Source organism: Falco peregrinus, chromosome Z (assembly GCF_023634155.1).
Source record: "Falco peregrinus isolate bFalPer1 chromosome Z, bFalPer1.pri, whole genome shotgun sequence".
NCBI lineage: Eukaryota > Metazoa > Chordata > Aves > Falconiformes > Falconidae > Falco > Falco peregrinus.
In genome coordinates, this window is record NC_073739.1 from 54,284,693 (window position 1) to 54,312,307 (window position 27,615).

General features: G+C 37.4%; 1 protein-coding gene across 5 annotated transcripts in view; it reads right to left on the reverse strand.

The window, feature by feature from the left end:
- The window catches only part of KDM4C (lysine demethylase 4C), a 304,693-nt gene that overhangs the window by 215,165 nt on the left and 61,913 nt on the right, over window positions 1–27,615 (reverse strand). For all 5 annotated transcript variants that reach the window (XM_055790391.1, XM_055790390.1, XM_055790392.1 and 2 more), the window contains exons 7-8: window positions 24,919–25,022; window positions 13,342–13,479 (exon numbers count right to left, since the gene is read on the reverse strand). In XM_055790391.1, coding sequence (XP_055646366.1) covers window positions 13,342–13,479; window positions 24,919–25,022 — 242 coding nt within the window. The remainder of the gene's footprint in view (window positions 1–13,341; window positions 13,480–24,918; window positions 25,023–27,615) is intronic.

A 27,615-nucleotide genomic window follows, 5' to 3' on the forward strand; every position in this document is an offset into this window, starting at 1 on the left:
GAACAACTTCTGTAAAGTCAATAAATCAGAGATTACCAAAGAAGTAAAACAGGATTTGATCTGTTTCCAGTCAGAAATGCACACAAACTGCACACATTCTCTGAGCCCATACGCATTTTAAAGTTGCATTGTCAGGAGCACCTTTTTTCTAAAAACCATTAAGAACTGCCAAGCATTTCATTGAGTGGAGCAGCTACTTCAACCTCATCAGGAAGCACAAGCGCAGAATAATGCAACTTCATCCAAGAACTGACTTCTCCAGGATACAGCACTGATTTATTTTTGCAGCCCGCACTACAAAAGGGTCAGATCCTGAAGTCAAACTTGGAAACACTTTGATCAGTAGGGCTAGCTGCACACAGATTAATAGTTTAACAAGGATTAGAGTGTAGATCTGTGGGGACCAAATAGTTATGAATAGCAATATAAGCATACAAAGATCGATTATTAAGGCACCAACAATTTTATTTAACTATGCAGAATACAGACCTTTACTAACAACACAGTGACACCTGACTGACAAATTAGTTCCTCCTTTCTTACCAAGCTCAATGAAAACTTCATTTTAAATGTGCTTGCTCCAGCTTTAGAAAAAAACCTCAAGAATTTTCCTCTCCAGCTCTGGACAAAAATGAACACAGGCAGATTTTAAAGGCACAGCCACCCCAAATTATCATTGTACTTCTGCACTGCAAAAATGTCCAATATCTTGTTATTATTCTTGTGGCATATGAAGGCACAAGCTCCAGTTGTGATGCAACCAGAGACACTTCCTTGTACAGATAACGTCGTATTTGTATCTCTGAGTCTGGATACAAATTCCAGCTGTATGTACCACTAGGCTCAGGGCAGAAACCATTCATGCAGTTACATAGCTATATATCACTACAAGCATGCAAACCACTTTTGACTACTAGATAACCATGTTTATCTTTCTTACTTTCCTTCACAATACCCAGTTGTTCTCTCATCTGTCAGATCAGAAGTTCTCCACCCTCCTCTCATACATCTCTGTTCAGACATTCTCCCTCCTCCTCTCTCTTATCTCCCATCACTAATGGTCAGACATTCTCCATCCTCCTCTCATACATCTCTCTTCAGACATTCTCCATCCTCCTCTCCCACAATACTGAAGTCCAGTCTAAAACTTAAACATCTTGTTCTTTTACCTTATCTTTTCCAACAAAATACTTCTGGGTTTGTGCCAAAAAAATGTGCCACTTTTAACGCCCTAATTCTTTCTGTTCAGAGTACTAAACAACACTTGAGACCACTCCTTGTAAGAGATTAAATTCATCATGCCAGCAAATACTTCTTTGATATTAACCCATTTGCACACAGGTCAAAAATATTTATCCCCTATACCCAAGAGCAAGCAAACAGCAAAAAAGCACTGGAATGGCAAGCACAGAAATTCTGTTTGTATCTCGCTCAGTCCCTTAAAGCTCTCACGTTCAGTTTTTTCCTTCACTTTTCTTCTCTCTCCATTTCACAGATCCTCATGCCTCTTTTCCACAAACACTCTGGCTCTGTTTTCAGCAGAGGAATTTCCAAAACTGAGTTGAAGATAGTTGCTGTTTTATAGACTTAGTCATACCAAATAGTTTAATATTGTCTTATTAGTAGTAGCAACTCCTCTGTCTTAAGTGGAGGATATATTTCCTCTCACAAAACCTGCAATTTAGACAAAATCACAATTTAACTGAGATAGAATAAAAATCTAAAAATGAAGTCCTGTGTCATTTTTCAGTAAATTACTTGAACATGCCGCTTTCAGTTTAACCAGGGCTGCACCAAAGTTAACTCAGACTGTAAATGCCTGTGTTACAAGAACTGAAAAGAAAATGTTCTCTTACTCCCTGCAAATTCTAGCACATTATGGTTTTAGTCCTCTTACTATTCTCTTTGCAGCTATATTCCATGCAGGGTGTCCCACTTCAAAACATACATTTTTTTACTGTTCATTACTCTTTATTGTCATCCTGATGTCACAACTGCTTAATGTGTAATCCATCATTTATTTTTAGAATCACCCCAGATTTTTCCCAAGTCTGACATTTGTCATAATGCTGTTACTATTTCTTTAACAGTTTTTCATGACAAAAGCATTTTAATAATTCCACCGCCTCCAAGTAACTTGCTTTATAATCACAGATACAATAGGTAGTTCTGTGATGTACAGACTTGAAGTCAGCTATCTGTGTTTGTTTCACTGTCTTCCTGAGGATTTTCTAGTAACGGTTAGACTTTGCCTCGCTGCAGTAAAAAACATTGTCTTTCCTCTACCCAGCATCACATTTGTCTAAAATACAGTAACCCCGAGAGCCACCCCTTAATTCTTTTGTCTATTTTAACCAACTGAAAACTCTCTTCCTCTTACACCCAGCAAGCTCTAGCACATTATTTTTTTATCCTTTTCTTACCACCCCATTGCAACTATACTCGCACCTTAGAGACGAAGTGAGAACAGATGTGAGACTCGCTTAATTAAACAGGCTAAGGCAGCACTCTTTACAGCTTCTAAATACATCGAATTCCATCAGCAAAACTTCAACACATCATGAAGCCACATCTAATCAGATATCTCACCTACACAAAGAAGACATATAACTACAAAAGCTTTTCCTGTTTTCTTTTCTAAAGTTTCCACTTTCAGGGATCATATATAAAATTCAGATTTTCTTTAATGAGAATTATCTGTGAAGGCTTTCGCCATGATGTGTTATGTCTAGGCTCCCTTAGGTCCCACTACCCACTCTGACAACTATCCAATAACGTTCGCAAAACATTAACAGCATCACCTAGGACATAATTTCTTATTAAAACGTAATTTTAATTCCAGCATTAAAATTCCTTTAAAACTGGTTAGTTCAAATATTTCATTAATACATACATCTACAGTACACAGAAACCAGCAAATCATCTGATCTACAATAAAGTATTAGAATTACTTTTAACTTCAAACATATTTGCCATGGAATTAGCTCACAGTCAATTTCAAAGACATTCAGTAGACATACTAAATGCCATCCTATCTAGGTTTTTTCTAAAATCTTGTGTCTGTCATCATCTACACAAAAAAGGAAGAAGAACATAGAGAAGAGAATTTTTTTGGGGGGGTGGTGTTCTTGATAGTAGCTTTCCCTTTTTTGACTAAATTTTTACAGTCTCTCTCTCTTGATTCATTGGAAGCAGCAATAGTAAAAAAGGTATTGAAAAGAAACAAAGCAAAATTGCAGTACTCGAACTACATTTCTCCTCTATGTATATCACATATTTCTCCCCACCACACCCAGAACGAGGCATGAAAATACTCAAGACTTCTCTGTCTTTCTTACACACTGTGTTATCAACATAGTTTGAAAAGGCCACCAAAACACAGCATTTACTCTCCTCTGTTAAAGTACGCAGAAGTAACTGAAATAATTTAGTTGGAATGGGTTGGAAGATCCAGACATAAGCACAATGACACCAAGACAGACAGAATAAAGTTTTATTTTTCATTCAGACGTTTTTTGGATACTTCAAACTGGACTGCCCCCTAAAGCAGGCACTGTCCTAGCTCCCTAGAGCAATCCATCTTTTTATATATAGATACATAGATACATATTTGCAACAGAAACTTCCAGTTAAAAATTCTTCCCCGGAATCCCAAGCACATGGGATGTCACATGGTAAAAGCAAGATCATGTGTTTTGGTTGTTAAGATGTAAAAGTTTGTAACTGATCTGATGAGGGTGATGAGTATATGAGACCCTGTTACATACAGAGAACAAACAGAGAATGTTAACTGAAGTTATTTGGTTATATTGGTTATAAATTCACAAAAGAATGAAGTAACGTATTTCATACTAAGAATGCGTGGAAGGCCTTATAATAAGCCATAAAGTGCACTTTATCTAAAGCATTAATACACCTTTTTCTTTGGTTCTAATACTGTAACTGAGTGAAGAGGTGGCCCTTGGAGAAAGAGGACACCTTCAAGCTGATTGATTCTACGTTTTCTCCTGACAGCTTCCAAGTGGTTAGTTGATGCTTCAAGCAGAAAGACAAACCTTAAAAACTGAATACAACCAACACTAGCCACCAAGGTCTTCATTCAACTTCTTTTGCTTCAAAACATTTCAGAAAATTATTTCAAAATACACTTCAATAACCTCCTTTTTGTAAAGGATAGTAATATGTTTTATTGCGGGTTTTATCTAAAATCAAACCAGTACAAGTTATATATATCATTTAAGATCCTTTCAAGAATTTTAAACCTTAAGATTTCTTAACTAGTAGCATATAACAAGTCCTACACACTCAAGCAGCAAGCACAGTGGTGACACTAAACCTGCAGCTGAGGCATCTTCCCATGTTCAGCTCAAATTTCACATCTCTGCTAGGCTGCATAAGCTCAGTTATACTACAAGTAACACCTACAGTTTATTTACCCTAGTGGAGTTACCATTGGATGTGGGTATATAATTTATTCTTATTCATTCATACAAACGTCCTCTACTGCTCAGACTAAGTCAGGGATTTTCAATTGTGTATTTATAGTTACAGTGTCTTTGAAATAAAGTAAGCAAGCCACGAGTGTTTCAAATCTACAATACTGCTATTCAACTTTTCTTCTTTATTTTTACATCATAACCCACAGACTCTCAGAAAAACAGAGAAAAAGTTGCAAGTTTGTGCTTATCTCCACAGTATGTTTGCCCTAAGCCAAACCTAGTGAGCCTGGCAGCAACTGCAGGAGCGATTCACCTCCAGTAGAGGCGAACCCTGTAGAAGGTCCCAGAAGATAAACAGGTTAATCAAGTGAAAACCATCTTCATACAAAGCTTTGTCTCTATATACAGAAGAGAGGAAAAAGACAAAAACAGAAGGAAATTTTTTAAAAAAAGGCGGGTGGGGGGGAAGGGGCAGGGGAGGTGTGTTGGTTTGAGCGTTTGAGCTCCAGACAATGTCAGAGAGCAACAGAAACTGCATGGAAGAACACCAGCAGAACGATTTCTAGTATTCTGAGACTATACTTCCTTCTGGTGGAAGCAATTTACTATAAAATCCATGGAACAGAAGCAAATCTCACTCTTACAGCACTAGCCCACCCGGAGGGCATCACTTATCAGCAATACCTAGGCACCAGAATTAACTGCTACAGCTGGTACGTCACAAAGACATGACCTCTCTGAGTCAACTCGTGAGTCAAAATGGTGGCATCTTCACCATAAGTTGGGCGAGGGCTTGGTTTATGAGGAGAAAGGTTGGGGGGGATCGGGATGGGGTTGTTTTAGGAAACGGAACCCTAACACTTAAGTCATCCTTTTGCCTATCAGGCTAGGTCGCCTCCCAGTATCAAAATACAAAATTATTCTAGTCAGGCTAGAGAATTGACTGTCTCTTAGAGTAGGAGAACACAGTTAATTTTTAGGACTTATGCAAAAGGCATAAGTAAGAGAATACAATGACAGATGGCTCGCTTCAATTGCCTGGGCATACACTGACACCTGAACCACTTTCTGTTATCTGTAACATCTGCTCAAACTCTAAATACAAACACTGGGTTCACAGAGACTGGTATTCTTCCGGCTTGACAGAGCAAGGCAAAATATCTTAAGCAGTCTCAAATGGTGTTGGACCCCTGTGTTTCAACAGACTGATTCAAGCCCAGAGAGTCTATCTTGTGAACCTCAAATTTATGAAAATAATTTTGTACTTCAAGTTCCTCTTTCTTGAAAAAACTGGAATGAAAATAAGCTCTCTTTACAGACCAGGGCATTAACATATGGATAGAAAGGTACCTACTGACAATAGTTTTTCCTCAGTAATGAAGGATAATCATAATCTGCATTCTGATGAAAAATAAGGAAAGGCAAACTGTACTGATTTAATCAAAATTTCATATAAATTATATCCTGAAAAGGTACATATATTGTAAATTAATGACTTTTTTTCTATGAAAAAAATTACCTCATTTAGTAAAAGCTGCTATAAAACAAGAACTTCTAAACATCCACCAAGTATGCCAACTTGGTTCGTTTATTACTTTGATCATATAAAAAACTACAATATCACTTAGAAAACAAAAATCAAAAGGGAAATTAGGTTCCATCATTTCTACTCACTCAAAGTTGCCAGAAGGTACTCCAACATTTAAAGCCTTATTTTAAGGAATATTGCCCTTACTTAGTCAAAACTACATTTAAAAAACCAAAACAAAAAAAACCCAACTGAGTACTGTTGATTTTATTTTTATTTAATAATTGCATGACAGCCTTGTGCCAGAAACATGCATGCATAACTTTAGTCACACATACTGTAGCATCACAAAAAAAAAAAAAGTTTGTCTAGGAAAAGATTCATGAGAATCAACACTGAGCTTCAGATTCACAGAATACGCTACTCTCAGATAACAACAGTACTTGCACATAGTGTAGCACAGACTGTGAAAACACAAAAACACAATGAAGTTTCACATTACAAACTTACAACCATTTGCTCTACCAAACTGGGAAGGTACAAACAACAACAGAACATAACTCTCTTTTGCATTTATAAGTAAAAATATTGTGATTATTACTATTCCTTTCTACTCCTAAAACCATTAAAATTCTAAATTCAAGATGTCACGGCACTAGACATCTAGAAGTGCGCAAGTTACTGCCCACTGAGAGACTGACAATCTCCCCATTACAGTAATAGATTTTACAGCAGGAAATGTTAATGTCTGCTGTTCTCAAGACATGATGAGTTTGTGATGTAAGAACCAGACAGAGGCAGCAGACAATGACAGTAAGATGGGCAAAAACGAAAGACAAGTAACAGGTCAATATAAAAGAAATAAACATTAAAAAAATAAAGGAGAATACTCCATGACACCTATAAAGCTGAGAGTGGCGCTACAATTATGAAGTGAAATGTCAAACTGCTGAATGCACAGGATTTGTTCTGAAGTGGTTCACTAACATCAGGACCATAAATGGAAAGCATAACTGATTCCTGAATCCTTGTAAGATTTTATTAGCAGCCAAGTCAGTAATATAAGGTGGCTAGTTATGATTTCCAGCAAGTAAAAACACTGATTTGTACATCTTGAATGATGCTGTTATCATTGCAGACTGGTATCAAATGTATCCACATGCCATGTTTTAAAAGAAAAAGTTTCCTTGACAGCAGTACCTCATTAAAACTAGCAAAATAAATGAGAATCACTCATAAGCTTAAGCACATAGCTATTTTTGACATTCAGTTTTAAAACACTGCTGTTGGAGTAGCATTGTACTTTTTAAGCCTAGGCCTTTAAATCATCCACCCATAGTTAAAAATAATAGTAATAACAATAATAATGATACAATTTAGTAGAATTTTTATTTTTTGTTTTAAACATATGACTAATATTTTGTTGTACAAAAGCAACCTGAAAAATCCTCATAGAAAAAATTACTACCTCAATAAATTATGAGAGGTGGAAAAGTGCTTTTGTGTGGTAAGATTATTTTCTTCTCTGATAAAATCATTTAGAGTCATACATATTATGTCTCAATACGTATTTCACAGTGAATATATTGTTTGGATAGCATAAATTTGACATGGCTATACTCAAGACAATGACTCTCTTTTACCCAAACAAATCAGGATTTTAATAACTTTTCCTCCCTTTAAAACAGTCATAACTGCTTGCGGCTGCTGCAGCACAAAAACAAATATCTTCACAAAGGTCTCAAAACAGTCAAGCTGAAAATCTAAGCCAAAGTTTCATTTAACAGCCTGTCAGTTTTTTGATGTGAAGCTAATGAATGCAGTGGCAAACAAATCCATCAAACCTAACATCAAAACAACTGCACTTCATCCCACCAAAGGGAAAAAATACAACCTACAGGCCAGCACTTTGATCTAACCTATCCACAGAAAACACTTTGTTAAGCAGCTGCCACTGAAGAACACATGAGTGATCACTGACTTAATTTTATGAAAGAGAGCAATAATACTTAAGTAGCCTGAGTTTCAAGCAGAAAAGGTTGGTAGGCTTCTCTCCTCAGATTCTACAGATCAGTCAAACAACAAAAAGCTCTCCTGCACCAGCATCTGAAAACAAATCACATCTTAAAAAGAGCTGCAATACAAGAGAATCATTACAATGACTATTAAAATCACTTAGTGTGACTCTATCCCTGATAGAAGGCAGCAAAGTTTACATGCATTTATACTGAAAGTCACCAAGTGGTGCCACAAAACACACAGCGAGCAAGGGGAGCAGTATTTGGAAATGCCAGTGCCTTCTCTGAAAGGTTTTGAAGGTACGGGTATTGATTTGGGCAAGCAGAGATGGAGAGTTGTGAGAGACTCTTGACATAAGAATTCAGAAGAGCAACAGACAGGGCAGTGTGGGGATTTCAACAGTGACAAGAGGAAAATGGAAGGACAGAAACTAAAATACTCACCACTGCATAAAGAAAAATTCAAAAGCCCTGACTGAACCCTATGGACATCACCAATCTCCTGGACAGCCTCCATCTTAACCCAATTCTCTGTTCTGTGAACTATCTTCTCCTATCATGCTTAGGTGGGACCATGCACTCCAGAAGCTCTACACGAGGTCAAAGAATGTGCTTTCTAGGGGGATTCCTGTAATTAGGAACTGATTTGCCAACATCTAAGTTGTGCAAATATTTACAAAACTGGAGCAAGGAAAAAACAGAATTCTATGAAAGAAAATAAAAAATTGCCTGTACACAAAAAACACAGGATCTCATTGCAAATTTAAATCTGGACCTGGTTCTCAGTATCAAATTAGGGTGCATAAAGTTCATTGAACCCATATGCTGGAGCTAAAACTTAGACAGGTAAAAATCATGACTGAGTTTTGGCACCTATAAGCAAGAGTTCTTGCACTGTAACCCTTGCATGAGGGCAACATTGGCACTCATTAGAAATAACAACAGATAAAAAGGTAAGTTCAATAAACATAGATGATCCATATATTTGGGGGTGGGGGCAGAGGGTGTCCCACCCTGCAGCTAATGAACATTACCAATAGCAGATATTTCTAAGACTAAAGTGTCTTTTATCCAGCTGCTTCAGAAAAATTTTATTAGACACAAAAGAATTATTTGTAAATATTTCTATTCACCAGTTCTAATAACTGAACCTCACCCCTTGTTCAGTACACAAGTTATCTATTCAGCACAAATCAAAGTAGATACCTACAAAACATACAAGCTAATCACCACTAGCTCATCTGCTTTACCGACAGTACCAAAATGCGCTGGAGTAAAGAAACTCAAAATGCACTTCACAAAACTTCACGTTTCCAGCCTACTCAAATAAACGTAGCTCCACTAGGAAAATGGCAAAATACACACAAGCCTGAAGAAATATCCTACTGGCCCTTATTTTGCACCATTTTTTTTTTTTTCAAAAATAAATAGCATTCAAAAAAATGAAAGTTATAGGATGATGATGTTGATTAAGAATATCTAAAGCTTAAGAGTGCATCATCCTCACAGAACACAGCAAGCAACTAAAGTACTTGTGAGCTAACCACTACCTACCCTTGGATTCTTTAAGTCCCACCATTACCATACATGAGCAATTCACCAACATCCCTCTGCACTACACCCATTTGCCAAGCATCTTCAGGAGAGCGTTATTGCTTTGTTCCTTTCACCAGTAGCTCCCATTTCTCTTCCTGTGTGTTATTGCCAGTGAAAAAAGACAGTAAAAACTACACTATTTCTCTCCTGTAGCTGGGGGACTTTTAGTGTATCTGTTATTTCTCGATTTCTACTGTTTTCTTTTTTATTCTTTTTTTTTATTTATTTAATCTGTTTTTTACTTCTGCTTAGCTCCGTCCAAAAGTGAGAACACAGCTCAAAGCAGCAGCCAAGTTGCAGCAAAGAGCATGCTGGAGGTGCCACCTGGTATTACTTTTCGTATGCCACCTCCTGAGTGAAAGTCTTGTACAAACTCTAGAAAACAAGCTGGAAGGTACATCCCTGCTCCCAGGATTCAACTACTACAGGTAGTTAAGGTACACATATTGAAACCAAGATCACAAATTTAGCATTTTTAAAGACAGAAAATAATATTCGGAATTTGTATCCATAGTCTGTGTTCAACCAAAGTTTCCAGTACAGAGGGTCTAAATGATCTCTGATTTAACATTTGCAATTTCACAGATTCTTTAACACCACCTCATTTCATGCAAGGAAGCAGTATCATCATGCAGCCTAAATATTTACTACAACTTTAATGGAAATCTTTGCTTGATTTTTTTTTTCTTAAATTAATGAAGAGTGAATATTGACTGTACTTCAGGATTTTTTCCTTTTTTTCAGACAGATATCCAGCTGTAAGCAATTAGAAACCATTCTGTAAAGATAAAACTGTTCCTATAGGAAGACTGCAATCAGTCATCACTATACAATATTCTCTAAGGAGAATACAGCAACGAACTGACCTAGATATTGCTGCATTTTGCTGACACAGACAATTTCTGCAGTATAATACAGGGGACTAGGGGATCCAAAAATATTTTTTCAATTAAAATTTTTGTACATACCACATAAAGACACAAGGTAAGTCAAACACAACATCAGTACTCTGAAAAATGACAAATGGGAATGCAAGGTTGTGTGATGGGGGTTTTTCTTTTAAATGATATTACGAGACCTGAAAATACAACTTATTAAAATATCAGTATTCCTTGGGCACATAGACTTCTTAACTTTTTTAATTAATACTTCCAGGAAGTTTTCTGAGGTTGTGATTAGCTTTATCATAGCTATCCTCACATTTTTCTAGAGAAACACCATCACCAAGAAACAGAATGCCCAGTTGGCAAGAGCTCCACGACTTGCGTGTGCTTTCAAAGTGTCATGTAATTAAAATTTAAGAACAGATAACCAGTTATAATACTTCCTCTGTTTGACTTGTTTACCCTACTTGTACTGCATAAACAAATATAAGTGTTAGGAAGAATCATTTCACCACATTTCTACTAGTTCTCTTCTTACACATTTCCTTTAAATATATATATAAAAAAATCCTACTATTAGCACCTCCTAGCATGTTATTTTTCATTTTAAAAGAGAATAAAAATAAATTTTAAATCTCATTCTTTTGGTAGTAAGAAATAAAAAATAAGCAAGTAACATTAAGCACTGACCATTTGCCAAAGAAACTGAAGTTCACATTTGACAACGGTATCTAAGATTTCTCTATAGACGGAGACTAGTTATTATTGCTTCAGCTGCCATTTTGACCTTTTCAGACATTTAAATTCAACTGCAGACACCACAGAACTACTTTAATTTCTTATACTATATATAATACTGCTTTTATGTGCAATAAGCACAGAGCACAAAATTCAGTGTCCTAAATTGAAAGCTTTATGTATATGCTAGAGAATTTTGACTAAATAAAACTGTATTTAGAGTGTATATGCCAAGATTACATAGCTAGAAATTCAGAATTTCAGAAGCACTTTTGGAGTGGTGTAAAGGAATAAAATGTCATTAGCTTTAAAAAATTATCTTCAAACTCCACTGAATTTAAACCTGACATTAAGTTGCACCAGAGGAGATTTAGACTAGATATTGGGGAAAATTTCTTCACCGAATGGGTTATCAAGCTCTGGAACAAGCTGCCCTGGGAAGCAGCTGAGTCACCCTGGAGGTATTTAAGAGATGTGTAGATGTGGTGCTTAGGGACATGTTTTAGTGATGGACTTGGCAGTGCTAGGTTAATGGTTGGACTCGATCATCTTAAAGGTGTTTTCCAACCTAAATGACTCTATGATTCTATGATTAAGTTTACAGTATCATACAATAACTGAGAGGCAGGCTGGAGGCATAAAACATTTAATAGTTTGTACGGGGGCAGCTGCATACCAGATAGTATACCATTTTTTAAAACATAAGAAATAAAAAGCCTGTATACTGAAATGGATGTAGCTGCAGGTATCACTACCTCAAATTTGCTACATCCAAAGATAAAGTCTGGCATTCTTAAAGTTCAGCTGAATCAATTTTAGAGCAGCAGCACATTTATATCTTTCAAAATCCAGGACAGTTTTACCTGCTACAATTAACTCCTATGTGTCCATGCCCATATTCCTCTCAACTCTGTTTCACTGTATGATCTGCAGACATTCCAAACTAACAAATATATAGATTTATTTTTGTTTATTAACTCTACAGTCAACACCTTACCTGTTGGCTATTACAAACAACTTTCTTATTAAAGAACAGCTTGAACACATTAGATTCATATTGATGTTTTCAATACTTTCACTAGTTAGTGTATGCACACAGAGCACATGGAAAAAAAGTATTTATAAACTTTTTCCCTTTGAAACATATTCATTCTCATTAACAATAACAAATTATTAACAATAATAACAATCCATACTAGCTAGAATCATAAATTTCCACTATTTGAGAACTTTCTCATGATGGTCTTCCAAGTGTTTAATGAGAGTTCACTGTCATTACATAATTGTTAAACTTGCACATCTGATACTGCCCTTTAATCCATATCATCTTATTAGCTAACATATCAAGCAAATCACTATTGATTTTTTTTTTTTTAGTGAAGAATAACCCAATGCAAAACATGCCTCTGACTTAAACATTTTTGGAAGCATACTAACCAAAGCTTACACAAGGCACACTTCTGATAAAAATCACACAATATTGAAAAACAGTAATAAACTTCTGTTTAAGTTGCACACTTTCTCGATTTTGTGTACTTATTCACATGCCGTACATGAAAAGAAGCAAAAAATTTATGCCATGTAACAAAATTTCAGTCTAGCGTAAAACACACCTCATTTTAAAACATGAAAGTATCTACTCTGAGTTCACAGTTCCTTTATTATCTTATACTATAGGACATGTGATGACATTAAAGATGAGAAAAGTTAATCTTGTTTCATTAGACTTTGTTTCAATTTATTATTTATGTTTCTTTCCAGATATCAAAATTACTCATTTAAATAAAGTGCTTTCGTAAACTGTAGAGCTTAGAGGAGGTTTAAGAGCAGAAGTCAGCTCTCTTCATATATACTAACCTCAGTATATGTATCTTCAACTGAAAAACATTCATAAATAGAATTGGTTTTGAAGAACAATATATACATTAAGCTGCAAACTCACTATTTAGAGGAATACACATTACTGAAAGTATAATAACCACTATAAAAATAACAACTATAAATAACATTTCAATGGCAGTATAAGGTACTACCTGATCCAATAGTTCTCCCTTTTTCATGGGTTTCCACAGATTCTCACAAAGGAAATAACACAGGGAAGACTTCCTTACACATCAGTTTTCTGCAATATGACTTACCAGCTTTGCTGCTTTTCCATAATCAATCCATCTGACGGTAGCAAAGTTTGTTGACTCTGCACAGTTAAAACCATGGTTGAATCCTGCATGGTATCCGTATGGGAAAGTGATCACAAATTCTCCTGCCTCTTGTGTAACCTACAGCATAAAAACAACAGAAAAAACCCTAAGCAAACCACATTATAAAAGCAGTTCTTCTCCTGAAGCAATGAAAACTGTATTTGCCTTTGAAACTACCATGAAAGATTTTTTCCCCCTTACACACATTTGTAATTTAATGCCAGCAGAAACAAGATACCTGAGATAATATTGTTTACTATAATCTATTTACTGTTTACCATACATCACTACATGTATTACTTTACAAATTCAGAAAGTACTTTAAAAAAAGCTAATCTTGGATCAGAGGTTCACTGGTAATAAAACATGGAAGTACAGCGAACTAGAGAAGTCAGTGCACAGAATATATCAGTCTTCTTGCTGAGAAGAAGCAGAGACAGGTAGGGCCAAAATACCCACAATTATCATCCCTACATACCAGCAAAAATTAATTCTTGACTAAACTATTCTGCCTACCACCTGAAAGTGTTTCTCTAGAATGGCACCAGAACTTTCCTTGGAAAGACTTCTTCTCTCTTGTTCTTCTTCTCTCCCTTCTCTCCCATACTTACACGTTTCAAAAACCATGACTTGAAGACCTGTGACTGAGGGCCTCATTTGCCTTTTAAGTTACTTACTATTGATGATCAAGCAAAAAGTAGGGGAAACTGAGTTCATGAGCCTTAGCAGTTAAAGAAAATTATGTTGTTCATCCCAAAAGAACACACTGGCTATGTTTGGATTCCTTCAGGCAGTACCTTTAAATCATTTTGGACAGGAAAGGAGGAAGAAGGATTAATGACAACTGCCCTGCACCAATTCTTCAGGCTTACACCTGTGGCTGTGCGTTTCCCCACCACTTACCCTGCCTCTGCTTAAGCAATGACCACCAGTGTCAGCCATGATGGCTGCATCTGGCTGAAACTGGACTTTGGGGACTCGGATGGCAACACAGTAGCCAAGGGCCACCTTGCACAGTGACACAGACATCCCGCTGCTACGCAAATATAAGTCAGTCACCTTACTCTATACACACCCGGCAGCCCAGGGCGCCGGGAGCCCTCCTGCATGGCAGCCGGCTGGACACCGGCAGTTCCCCTTGAGTAGGGATGCACCTCCCAAGGGTCCTCCTCAAGGTGGAGAGATTCCTTATCGCATCAGATACTCGGTAAGTGAATTGGGAGCAAATGCACCGAAAGTTTGTAAGCTCACCTAAGTGATATAAAGGACTGACTGCACATATGTAATCCTGTACGCATGAACTGTTGACCGAGTCTAGGACTAACTCTGGGTGCAACCTCACCTTGACTCCTGTCTGAGGGGTTTAGCACGCAAGGGGGTCCTCTCTGAACCTCATGACTCAATGGGAGGGTCTCCCAAACAGCTTTGTCTGAACCCGTCCTCTGTGCAGTACCTTGTACCTTGCTGTCAAATCTAGTTAAACCACTGTCTCATTTACCACTGAACTGTGTTAATTCACCGTTTCACATCAATAAGAGTATATATATAGCTGCTTCTCCCATGTGAGTGAAGCACATCACTGTCTTTCCACGACTAATTGGCATAGTTGGCAGGATGGCAAGTAGTATCACTCACTGATTATTTACAGGGGCATGGAGTGAATCTCAGAAGTCTCACCTTCTCAGATGAATGGGCTCATGACAACTGCCATAATTGGGAAGCCCTTGAAGAGCACCTAAAAGTAATTAGGGGCTGCACAAAGGATGAAAGGATGGAAAAGAGAAAGGAGTTATCTGCAAGGTACTAGGTGATAATGCTCAAAATGCCTGCAAGCAACCCCCTACATGGACAGAATTAATACATGGCACTGCTAACTGTAGGGGTGAAATGGGCTTGGATGATGCACCAGCCAAAAACCAGAACCTGAAACCCGGAGGTGGAGATCATAAGGTAAGACCCATGAAACAGTGAACAGAAATTAGATCAAAAGGAAATATTTTGAAAATCCCAGACAGAATCTCAAGAACAGAGAAATGAGTTATGGAGGAATGCATTAGCCCTAGGCATTCCCAGAGCCACGACTGAAGATCAGCCTGATGGTTTTATCTTCAGTCTGATCAAAGCATTCCAGGTAACAGTGAAAGGAAGGAGTTTATTTCAACTCCTACAGCATCAGTCCTAAAAATGGATATTACCAACCCCTTCCTCCCCATTAGGGAGGAACTGCAGGGCTTGTAGCAAAACCGGTAATGTCTGGAAGGCAACTGGGGTTGCCTGTCCAGAAAGCAGAGGCTTATCAGTGGATAAGTGATGATGACCCACACATTTTTACTCCAGTTGGTTCTCAATGACAATTAGTGACGTTTTTAATAGACAGGCAGAGCACAAATTTCAATGCTAACAAAACAAGATGCCAAGTCTGGGCAATTAATCCATCTGGATGGGAAAGAGTTGAGGTTACTGGTGTGAATGGAGTGAGCGTTGTGTGTCAAATTGCCAAGGTCAATCTATGGCTCCTGAGTGAGCAGCACATGGTGGCTACTTGCTTTGCAGTTAAAAAACACCACAAAAATATTTTAGCTTTTCGTGTTTTAAGCCGATTAACCTGGCACCTGCCGCATGGCAGCGTGTGGTCCTTTGGCTCAAACATCAATTGCAACCCTGGCAGAAATCAGGAGGCTACAGTGTGTGTGCTGCATGCAGCCCCTGCACTCCCTGATACAAAAATTACTGCCATACCACAATACCTAATTTCTGATGACGCATTCAGAAATGAAGTGGCATTTCTGAAGTCATAGCCTGTTTGGAGAAACAACAAATTATCTTTAGAACCACCCCTCCATATATTTAACCTGTCCAGCCAGTTTGAAAGCCAGACAGGAGGTGGCGTGTAACAGTTCATTATCAACCCCTGAATAATAATACATTTAGGTTATTGTTATTTATGGTTTCCTTGAAGGAGGAGAATAAAAAGTTTGCTTTCACTTGGGAGGGAATACACTATACCTTTAACAGACAGCCACAGGGGTATAAACATTCACCCGCAATCACTCATGCCACACTTGCTGAACTTCTACAGACAGTGTCACTCCACTAGGATGTGAAACTGTACATATAGATACATGATATTCTTACTGGAGGAACTTCCCCTGAGAAAGTGGGAGAAGCAGCAGCAGCAGTATGCAAGCACTAAATAAAGCAGAAATTGATATTCCACGTGGAAAATGGTAGGGAACAAGTATTAAAATTTTTAGGTACTTTGTGGATAGCAGGCAATGCAGTGATTTCTCCAGATACCTTAAGAAAAAAATCAAAGACCTTCAAAGGCCCCAGTCAATGAAGGAGTTAAAACAACTGATGGGAACTTCACAATACTGGAGGAAGCATGTACCTGTTTTCTATCATTTCCCATCCATTATACTCACAGAAAGGTAAATCCTTGAGTGGAAATCAGAACATAAAGAGGCTGTCAAAACTCTTAATTGAAGAATTAAAAGCCCATCAGTCATTGGAACCAGTACACATCTGTGACCCTACTGTAGCCAAATGGGGTTTTGCTGAACAAACTACTTACTGTAACCTGTTCCAAACAGGCCCTGATGGACCAATATGACCTTTTTTGTTTAGCTTAACTGGATTTAAAGAAACAGAACAGCAATACTCTGAATGGGAAAAGGGACTTTTATAAGACTTTAGTCCAAGCACTTAAACAAGTTGAAAAAAATACATCAGGGGCAGCTGTGCAAACTAGGCAATCATTTAATTTACCAGAATCAATCCCAAATTCCCAGAAGGAGTTGCACAAAAGCCCACCATGAGAAAATGGTATGCCTACCTAACAGGAGTTGCACAAAATATGCAATATAATTGAAGGACACATTAAGGTTTTGAAATTGCAGATGCCCATAAACATAGACCCTTTAATGTTACAACAGCCTTTTAAACCTTCATCCATTCTGGATGCACTTCCCCTCACTGAGGGTACAGCAACAGAAAATATTTGGTTTATGGATACTTCAGCAAAGAAGAGTAAATGGTAAATGGCAATATAAGGCTGTTGCATTAGACATTACCACTGGCAAACAAGTGGTAGAAGGTGGTGAAGGCAGTTCACAAGTAGGAGAAATAAGAGCAGCTGTTTTGGCAGCCCAGAATGGAGACAGTCAGGACAGTCTGTAATAGTCAATCTACCACCCATCAGCACTGTGCCTATGGCCTTAACTAAACCTCATGGCCCACCTGCCTGGGAAGCTACCAATACCAGTGGTGCAAAACAAAGAATTAGTGCATAATGGATTTTTCCCTATTTTTAATGAGGTATCCTGTTCAGACTCCCCAACAAGACTGTTTTTGCTTACAGAACCCTGCAGGATGGCAAATAGAAAAGCTGTGTTCGTGTTACCATTCCAAACCCTAACAACACTGCTTCTCCTAACTCATGGTCAAAGAACCCTGGAGTGGCCATGGTCTCAATATCACGATAAATACACTGGGAGTACGAAAATAGAATCTGGTAAGGTAGACAGACCTTTCCACCATAGTCATGCATGCAACTGAAATCTACTTAGAAAACAAATGGAGCTGGGATAAAGATGAAGCTGATGATAAAGCTCCCTGACTTTGGGGAACAGCAGGGAAAGAAATTAAAACAGGATGCTGGATGATCAATGGGCCTACCCCTGAGAAGACATCTCAGATTTCTGTGTACAACATTACATCATACCCAACAGCAAAAGAAAAAAACCTTTGTGCCTCTGAAAGATTGGACTGGTGGTACAATTTTACCTTAGTACAACCAGGTTTTGTAGTCTGCTTCTGGGCTCATTATAGCATGGGACTATCATTAAAATTTAAAATAGACATTACTGAGCCTAGTACAACAACATCCACCCTGATCATAAAGGATAAGAAAACTATCCCCACAAATTTCTGAAATTGGACCATATATGATCAAAAATACAGGCCAACAACAAGTGTTATTTAATCCATCATGGTCTCTTAAAGAAGTAGAACTATTGATGCAAATTAGTATCTCCACAAACCAATCTGTTCAGTGTTCCTAAGTATGTCCTATGCAGGATGGTTAGCATAATTACACGGGCAAACCCTCCCCTCTCTAAGACAAACAAGGAGAGCTGTGACTCCTATCACAGGGACAAGATTAGGTGTCTTAAATACCATAGATGCCAAAGTATTAGTAAATAAACTGCGCACAAGTGATTTAAACAAATTAGAAGACCCGCTACAGTCTTTATTTGTTATCACTGGGAACTAACCAATGGTTCCTATCTAACGCATTGCCTCAGTGGGAAAGAATGAAAGGGACCACCAACTGATTGTGGATGCACTTGATGCAGCCCAAAACAATGTTTCTCCAGCTGATAGTGGTATCCAGGCTCAACTGTGGATGCAATCAGTGGTAGCAACAATTATAAAAGAAGGTGAAGCGGCACCTTACCCACAGAAATTCAAAAGGTAATTTGGGATAATGCAATTAAATTTGAAAAGAATTCCAGTCATGATGGTATTTAGTAAATTTTATTTATGAACACAATAAGAATAAGGCCACAGTTTTTATATAAATAATACATGATGCTTTGGTATACACCATATATCCAATCATTGTGCTGGGATTAAATCACAATGGAACTTTATCCATTAGAACACAGCATATGAGCCCAATGAAACAGAAAAAAATGGCAAACTACTTATGTTAACACATGTGTTGTATGGGAACAAGGATTTATTTGTGAGAGTAACACCAACAAAGCCCACGATATTTCTGTTGACACTGAACAAAATGTTTTTCATTCTGAAAAACGATGAAGCCCCTGAAACTGTACTTGTATATACTGGAAAAGGAGGTTTTAGTATGAGAACCCTTTGTGACTGTATATTCGTAGATAACATTACTGTATCTACAAGTAATCACTCAAGTATTTGTGTTTGTAACTACACTAAAATTATGGGATGCAATTTTAATTATCCAGCTCCTGTTACATCTTATCAATTGTTACAATCTAATTATACATTGAGTCAAGATTTATGGCCTTCCCCCATCAGAATGCATCGTACATTGATGAAGAAACTATTACAACACAATGAGCTATGTCAATGGCTAGAACGCATCCAAAACAAGGAACACAAAACTAATTACTGTGTGTCATGATACAGAAGAGATACAACATGTCTTGGAAAGGATGAAGAAGGATGGAGAACACCATTGGAGGGAAAGCCTTCTTGAATGGTCACTATTCCATAGAAGTTTTTAACTTCATGCTTCATCCAGCTGTGATTTTACTAATGCTTACATTGTACATAAAGGTTTAGTACATGATAAAAGAGAAAAACTTCCAACCACCCAAAACATACAAATTAATGCATAAAAAATAGCAGTGCTTCATTATCTACTTATGGTAGATCTATAAGCACACAAACTATCAATATACTATTTATGGCACATAGGCAAGACGTGACACTACCACCCCTCTGTGAGGGTAAGATGAATTGCCCATAGTCACAGGGAGGAGTGTGGCAGTTTGTTTTCCCCTGCCTCTGCTTAAGCAATGACCACCAGTGTCAGCCATGATGGCTGCATCTGGCTGAAACTGGACTTTGGGGACTCGGATGGCAACACAGTAGCCAAGGGCCACCTTGCACAGTGACACAGACATCCCGCTGCTACGCAAATATAAGTCAGTCACCTTACTCTATACACACCCGGCAGCCCAGGGCGCCGGGAGCCCTCCTGCATGGCAGCCGGCTGGACACCGGCAGTTCCCCTTGAGTAGGGATGCACCTCCCAAGGGTCCTCCTCAAGGTGGAGAGATTCCTTATCGCATCAGATACTCGGTAAGTGAATTGGGAGCAAATGCACCGAAAGTTTGTAAGCTCACCTAAGTGATATAAAGGACTGACTGCACATATGTAATCCTGTACGCATGAACTGTTGACCGAGTCTGGGACTAACTCTGGGTGCAACCTCACCTTGACTCCTGTCTGAGGGGTTTAGCACGCAAGGGGGTCCTCTCTGAACCTCATGACTCAATGGGAGGGTCTCCCAAACAGCTTTGTCTGAACCCGTTCTCTGTGCAGTAAATACTCGTGTACCTTGCCATCAAATCTAGTTAAACCACTTTTTTTTGTGTTTAACTGTTGGAGACCGTTAAACCACTGTCTCATTTACCACTGAACTGCATTAACTCACTGTTTCATATCAATGCAGAATATATATTGCTTGCCTCTCCCTCACTCACTCTTTTCCTGACAACACCTACTAACACCAAGAGGATTCTTAAGCTGGAAATGGCATTACAAATATCTCAGTGTAAAGCCATTGCAACACCACTTTAGGCATTACGTTAAAACAAATTTTATTTTGCCCCATCATTCCCCTCTTTCTCTTTAAGCACAATTTAAGAGAGCAGGACTTTGGTACTGTTAATACAAATTCTGAATACGTAAAGGACAAGGGGCCTGGAAGGAGATTCTCAAAGAGAAAAAGCTTGACTACATTTCAGGTCTGGCATTGCTTTAGACAGTAAGCAAGGGTAGTTACAGAGGACTGCTCTGTTCTTTACAAATACAGTGAAAAGCAACTAAAAGAAAACCATGCTGAGGTCACTGACTCAAGAAATCGTAAGAAGGAAAAAACCCGACCAACCCAATCAACCAAAAAACACACACACACACACACCCCCCTAAAAAATACTGCCACAGTAATTGTGTTTTGTATAGACAAAAAGAAACCAAATTCCTAGTAGTTATAAAAGCGATACCAAAATACAAAAGGTTTCTAGAGTAAATTACCAGGAAAAAAAAGTTGTAAGGTAAACAAATCACCAGTTAGAATACTCTCATGAGAGAAATCTCGTCTTACTATACTTGGATGGACCGCTGCTCTGCTCTGGGCAAGAAGAAAAGGAGAGACAGCACTTCCCATCAGTCACTAAAATTCTCTCCACTCAAGAGACAGCTTTAATCTCTTCAAGTAAGACCACCAAAGACTGTATCACAGACAGGCTAGTCAGAGACTAGAAATAGCACACTGTCTTCCAACTACCTGATACAGAGTTACTCAAACTAGAAGATTCAGAAGTAAAGAGCTAAAAGAGATTCCCCATACTCCGTTTGATACGCCTTTCTACAGGAAACATCAGATGGCAGGCCCATTAAAAAGCAAATAGATTCATTTAAATGAAGCAAATAATCTGAGCAATGACTGATGAATGTTCAACAAGCTGCATTTGCTGATTACAGGAAAGTGAGGAGACTTCTTAGAGATTAAGTAGGTTGTTTTCATTGCGTGACGATGCTTTACATAAGCAATACAGTAAGAAAAACTGGAAGGATAAATATGACTTCTTTAGGAAAATACATTTATGATTTGAAATCACAAAAAATGAGAGTTGAATTTTAAACAATCACCAAAATTTAAAACTCACAACTCCAAATATTTTTTCTTATTAACATGTCATGTCTTAAGTCTCAGCTTTTTACTGGCATAGTTGTCTTACATTCAATTTCCATTTTTAGAATCCCCCCTTTCTTCTCCTCCAAAATTCTCATCTTACAGCTTTAGGAATTCTTTGTGTGCTTTTTTTTTTTTTCTCTATGCAAAAATAAACACACAGGGATAGCACTTCAAGACGTGTATTTCTGATTGTATTATGAGATGAAGGAAAGAGGAAAACAAGAAAAATATATTTAGCTAACAAAGCTAAAGAATGAAATTGGATCTTATATGTTTTGCATTTGCACTTTGCAAGGTTTATTTTTTGTGGGTTCATCTCTGGTATATACATGCAAATGCACATACAGGTGCATGCATATATTATAACTGCTACTGTAGCACTCCAACAATCACTGTAGGAATGTTTAAGAAAGATTATTCTCAGTGCTAACAATTCCAAAATTTATCTCAATACACCCTCCCATTGCTGACAGTTAAGCAGGTGTTCTATTTCAACAAGCAGCAGTTCAGCTGCCACCTGGTAGGCGTAGGCTGACTTATCAGCATTCAGCACATTTCCACTTCTATCACTTTGAGCCATGAGGGATCACAGCCTGGTTCTCTCTATTCACTTTCTCACTGAATCCCATTAATTACAATTACACTTGGGTACAGCCTGCTTCCTCCCAAGACTAGGTGACAGAACCAAAACTTAAATATTTAACTATTCCTAGCATTTATTTTTTTTTTTAAGAATACAGGAATAATCAAGACACTGAAATAAGAACATCAACTCCCTTAACCACATCAGATGTGTGGTACTGAAAAAAATATGCTGGCATTCTGTGATATGCTACTTTTAAACACCTACCACTGAAAATTATACTGTTCAGAGTAATGTTCTGTAAATCCAGAACTATAAATCTAGTTATAAAACCTTCCAGTTTGGAAGGTTTCATCTGACACTTCATGATAAAGCACAAAGCTATGAAGGGAATCAGTATCTACCTATATATTACAAAAACCGAACCCAGCAACTACATTTCCATACGGTAATATATCATTCAGAAAACAAACCACCTCTTATAGGAGTAATTTATTTGAAAAAGCTTGCCTTCCAAAGCAGGCAGTATCATTCTAAATGCCTGCATTTCTTCAATTTTATACATAGGTTGATTTAAGCATGAAAACTGAAGTGATATTCCAAAAAGCACACAACAAATCAGTGGCTTCATCCAACACCCGTGATGCAGTGTTGGTAACATGTGGATGTTTTACTTCTCACTGAGCTGTGCTCTAACAGTATCAGGGCCTCTTCTGCTTCTCACGTCACCCTGCCAGCGAGGAGGCTGGGGGTGCACAAGAAGCTGGGAGGGGACAGAGCAGGGACACAGCGAGGACAGCTGACCCTGGTTGGCCAAAGGGGTATCTGAGATTGTATGATGTCGTGCTCAGCAATAAAAGCTAGGCGAAGAAGGAGGATGGAGGGGGACACCTGGAGTGATGGTGTTTGTCTTCCCAAGTAGTCATTATACATGATGGAGCCCGGCTTTCCTGGGGATGGCTGAACACCTGTCTGCCCATGGGAAGTGGTGAATGAATTCCTTGGCTTGCTTTGCTTGCGTGTGTGGCTTTTGCTTTACCTGTTAAACCGCCTTTATCTCAACCCACAAGTTTTCTCACTTTTACCCTTCCAATTCTCTCCTCCATCTCACTTGGCAGGCAGAGTGAGCAAGCGGCTGTGTGGGGCTTGGCTGCCAGCTGAGGTTATAGTATGACAATACTATACATGAAACATTCACTTAAATCTTGTTTCTATGGGCTATGTTTCATACTGTTATAAAAAAATCAGCTAAAACAGACAGCAAGCACTGCACTATCCTGTATTCTAGGTCAGGGAACACAATAAGCTAAGTTTGTATACATCAGTCCACATGATATCAGTAAATAAACACTGCATAGGCTAAACCAGAAACCACTATTAATAAACAAGGGGTGTGGCGAGGACAGTTTACAGGACTACACTGCAGCAGGAATAGAATGAGAAAAAGTACATATTGCCTGTTTTTTCTGAACACCTTAGAACAGTCTGCACAGTGGGAAACCAAGAATCATAACCCCTTAATGCTCAAAGGGCTTTTACGACTCAGTATATCATAAAAAGATGTTCAGATGGGGACCTTCTGAATCAAGCTCTACTCTTCTGAGTAGGCTTACAAAGCTCTTGAATTTATAACTTGAGAATTTGCAAAATGTTCAGGATTTACAGTAAATATATTTAAGTAAAAAACAATGCAGTAGAAACATTTTTATTAGCTGGCACCTACGGGAAGTTCAAAGTGGAGAACAGTAAGGTAGAATATATTGTAGAAAAAAAGGAGAAACTGAATACTTCTGAATACTGAAAACAGCTATGTATGAAATTCATCCACAAAGAAGAAAGCCAGTTATTCTTCCCACTTTCAGTTTATGTACTTTTCTTATCAAATGTTCTTATCAAATTTCTAGTCTGCCACTACCTAGCAACACAAAATATCACTCACTCTTTTTCTAACATTACAGCTTTTAGAATGTATTTTAAGGTAAATAACAGGGGTTTTGGTTATACTCCACCTGAAACTTTTCAGATCATAACACTGATAAAGTTAAATTTAATTGTAACAGAAAAACAATATATAGACACAAAGAAATGAAACCATTATCTTAAAATAGCAGGTATACAAATTAATACAGCTAGTTAAGAAGTGTTTCGGTCAACAGAGAAACACATACAAACATGCATGGAAATAAAACAAAAACAAAAAATACTGGTAATGTCTTAAAAAACATAGAAACTTTGAGGATAAAGATTAGGATGGATACAAGTGTTCTCTGCTAGAAAGTCCCAAGCTAAATCATGTAAAACTCCAAATACCACAAGCATTTGTTTTCATCTTTTGAATGAGTCAGTGCCTAAAAAAAATAAAAATAATAATTTTGCCTCACCTTTACTATAAACAAACCTTATAGTAATACAATCTAATTCAATGCATGAATGTAAACTTTTAAAATAAATACTACAGTACCTTGTCGAAAGGAATTCCATACTTTTTCAATACTGATGGAGAAATCAGAGTCATCTTGTGACGAAGAAAAGCATCACATCCTTGAGAGCTGCTTGGGAAGAACCCTAATAAGGCAAGATAAGAAAAATGGGGCATCTTTTAATTAAAAGAAGTAGGAAATTTTTGTCATATCTTACAATACTTAACACTGTTTAAACCTGGTTTAGAAACTCTTATCATGTCATTGCCAGATTCTGAGAGACAGATACAAAATTCAATGCACCTCCTAAGTTTTTCAACAGATTTTCATGGGGAGGGGTTGCAGGGGTTTAGGCGTTTTTTTGTTTATTAATTTGGACATTTAAATTTAGGCGTTCTTTTCCTTTACAGAAATATTTTGTTGTTGGGTTGGGGTTTTTTACTGCATTCTGCAGCCCCTGAACAAATGAAAATCAACAGTAGTATATAAATTTAGAACTCCATGACTAGGTTTACCTAGCACTCCTAGACCATCTGTACAGTGAACAAGCACAACTTTCGATCTAGGAAAGTCTAGAAAGCATGGCTACTTTCACAGAGCCATCTGGTATAACTAAAAACAGGCGGCCCTTTTTTGCTCCTTTATATTTTGTCTTGATTTCTGTGAACAAAGAATACTTTATATGTTTCAGCTTTCATGACTATTTATGTATGACTCCAGAAACCCTGCTTAGTTCATTAATTATACAATCCAGCTGATGAGAGCATGGAAATAAGTGAATGAGGGGAAAAGTGAAAAATTAAAGACAAGTTTTCAGTGTTAACTCAACTCTGGTATCTGACCCTCTAACCAGGATGTGAACCACCCCTTCAGCTACAGTTCAAATGAGCTACCCAATTTTTCCTTCTCTAAAATGAAAACATCAGGTTCTTGTCCCTTCAGCCTAACTATGTTACAGTAAAACCACTATGTTACAAGGAAAACTGGAGAAGGTAAGAAGAAAGAGGGGGAAAGTTTCCAGAACATTGCTAGTTTATGCCTTCCTGACCTCCCTCCAGACACCCTTCCAGAAAAATAGGTAATATTCTCAAAAACTCAAAACACAACTCCTACAAACAATAAAACAAAAGAAAGGCACAAGAGTTAATGAAAGATAGAAGGTCCTGAAAATGTCAGACTGAAAAATGGAAGGAATATAGTGAAAGCCATCTAGCCATCTACTGCTTTCTCTGAATACTTGCTCTGAATCCCTCTTCCACCTAAGTACAGGTGTATTACATGCTCCAGGATGAACATGTGCTGGAGCCAAGGAATACCTGACTGCGTTACAATGGAATATCACTGAAGTCTTATAAAGTCACAGCACTAACATCAACAGAACTAGGTTGACAAAGGGGAACAATTTACTCACTAACGAGCAAAGGTAAGAAAGTCTTTATTATCTTTATTATTATAAAAATAAGAATTATTTATCTTTTCAGTATATTTAGCTTCTGTACCAGACCATTAGAAAGAATCATCATGAGACGTACTATAAGTAACTGCAATCCTTATATTTAGCAGTCCTGGATAATATATAATTTTACTGTATCAAGGACATAACATTAAAAAGTAATCCCTTTCTGTGAATTTCAACTTTATTGACTTCACTTTCTTCTGAAGAGTATATTTTTTCAAATGTTTCCAAGACTTCTGAACATAACAGTTTACTGTACTGTATATCATTTATTCTCAAGTGATTTCTGAGACTTCACAAATATTGGCAGGCTACCGCTAAAAAAGAAAATAAAAAAAACCCGACACAAGAGTAATTAAAAAGGTAATTGTTTTAAAAATTTCTTATTTTTTCAGAAATTAAACTGGGGCATAAAGGAGTTCGCTACCTCAAACAGTTCCATAGGAAAAATACTGAGCAAACAAGAAGTGCTGGCTCTTTGTCTTAAGACTTTAAGAGTAAGTTCTCACTGCTCGTTGTACAGTTTTATAACAGCCCTCTCTCAAAACATACAGGTGGGAAAGATGAAGATTTTCAACTGCTGCAGTACAAATTAGCCTGACTACTTTAAAAAAAGATAATGACATTTCAGAGAACGTCTTTTTACACAATTTTTTCATTTCTACCATAAACTTAGGTAAAATTCTTATGATAAGACAATCCAAATATAAAGCTATTTAAAAATTGTAATTTTTTTCTGGTTATAAAGAAAACATACATAATACTATTCTGTTACATTGGAGGACTACCTGAGAAACATGGACAGAAATGAAAGTAAAGCAAACTGTATTAAAAAAAAAAATAAAATAAAATTACCAATTCTCTTACATAGCAACTTGATACTGGAGAATATACAGTGCCAGCTCTTCATGATTAAAAGGTCTCCTTAATGATGGTGTTAATACTGACTCAGAAAAAATACTTTTGATTCATTTATGCATAAAATGGTATTTTATGCCTGAAGAACACAAAAGATCTTTGAGAGAGATCAAGATTGATAGATTACTTATGATTATCCAAGGTGTAAAAGTTTGTCCACAATAAATGTATTAACCAGGAACACCACTAAATGATTCTTCAAACTGAATTATAACTGTTTTGCTGGAAAAGCCTGCTAGTTGCACGAAAGCAGTAAGAAGAGATCACCCAAGAAAAATACAGCAAAATAAATAACAAAAATGGCTAGACAAACGATAGAAAAACATTGCTTAGAGGACAAAAAATTAGCAACAGGACATTTATC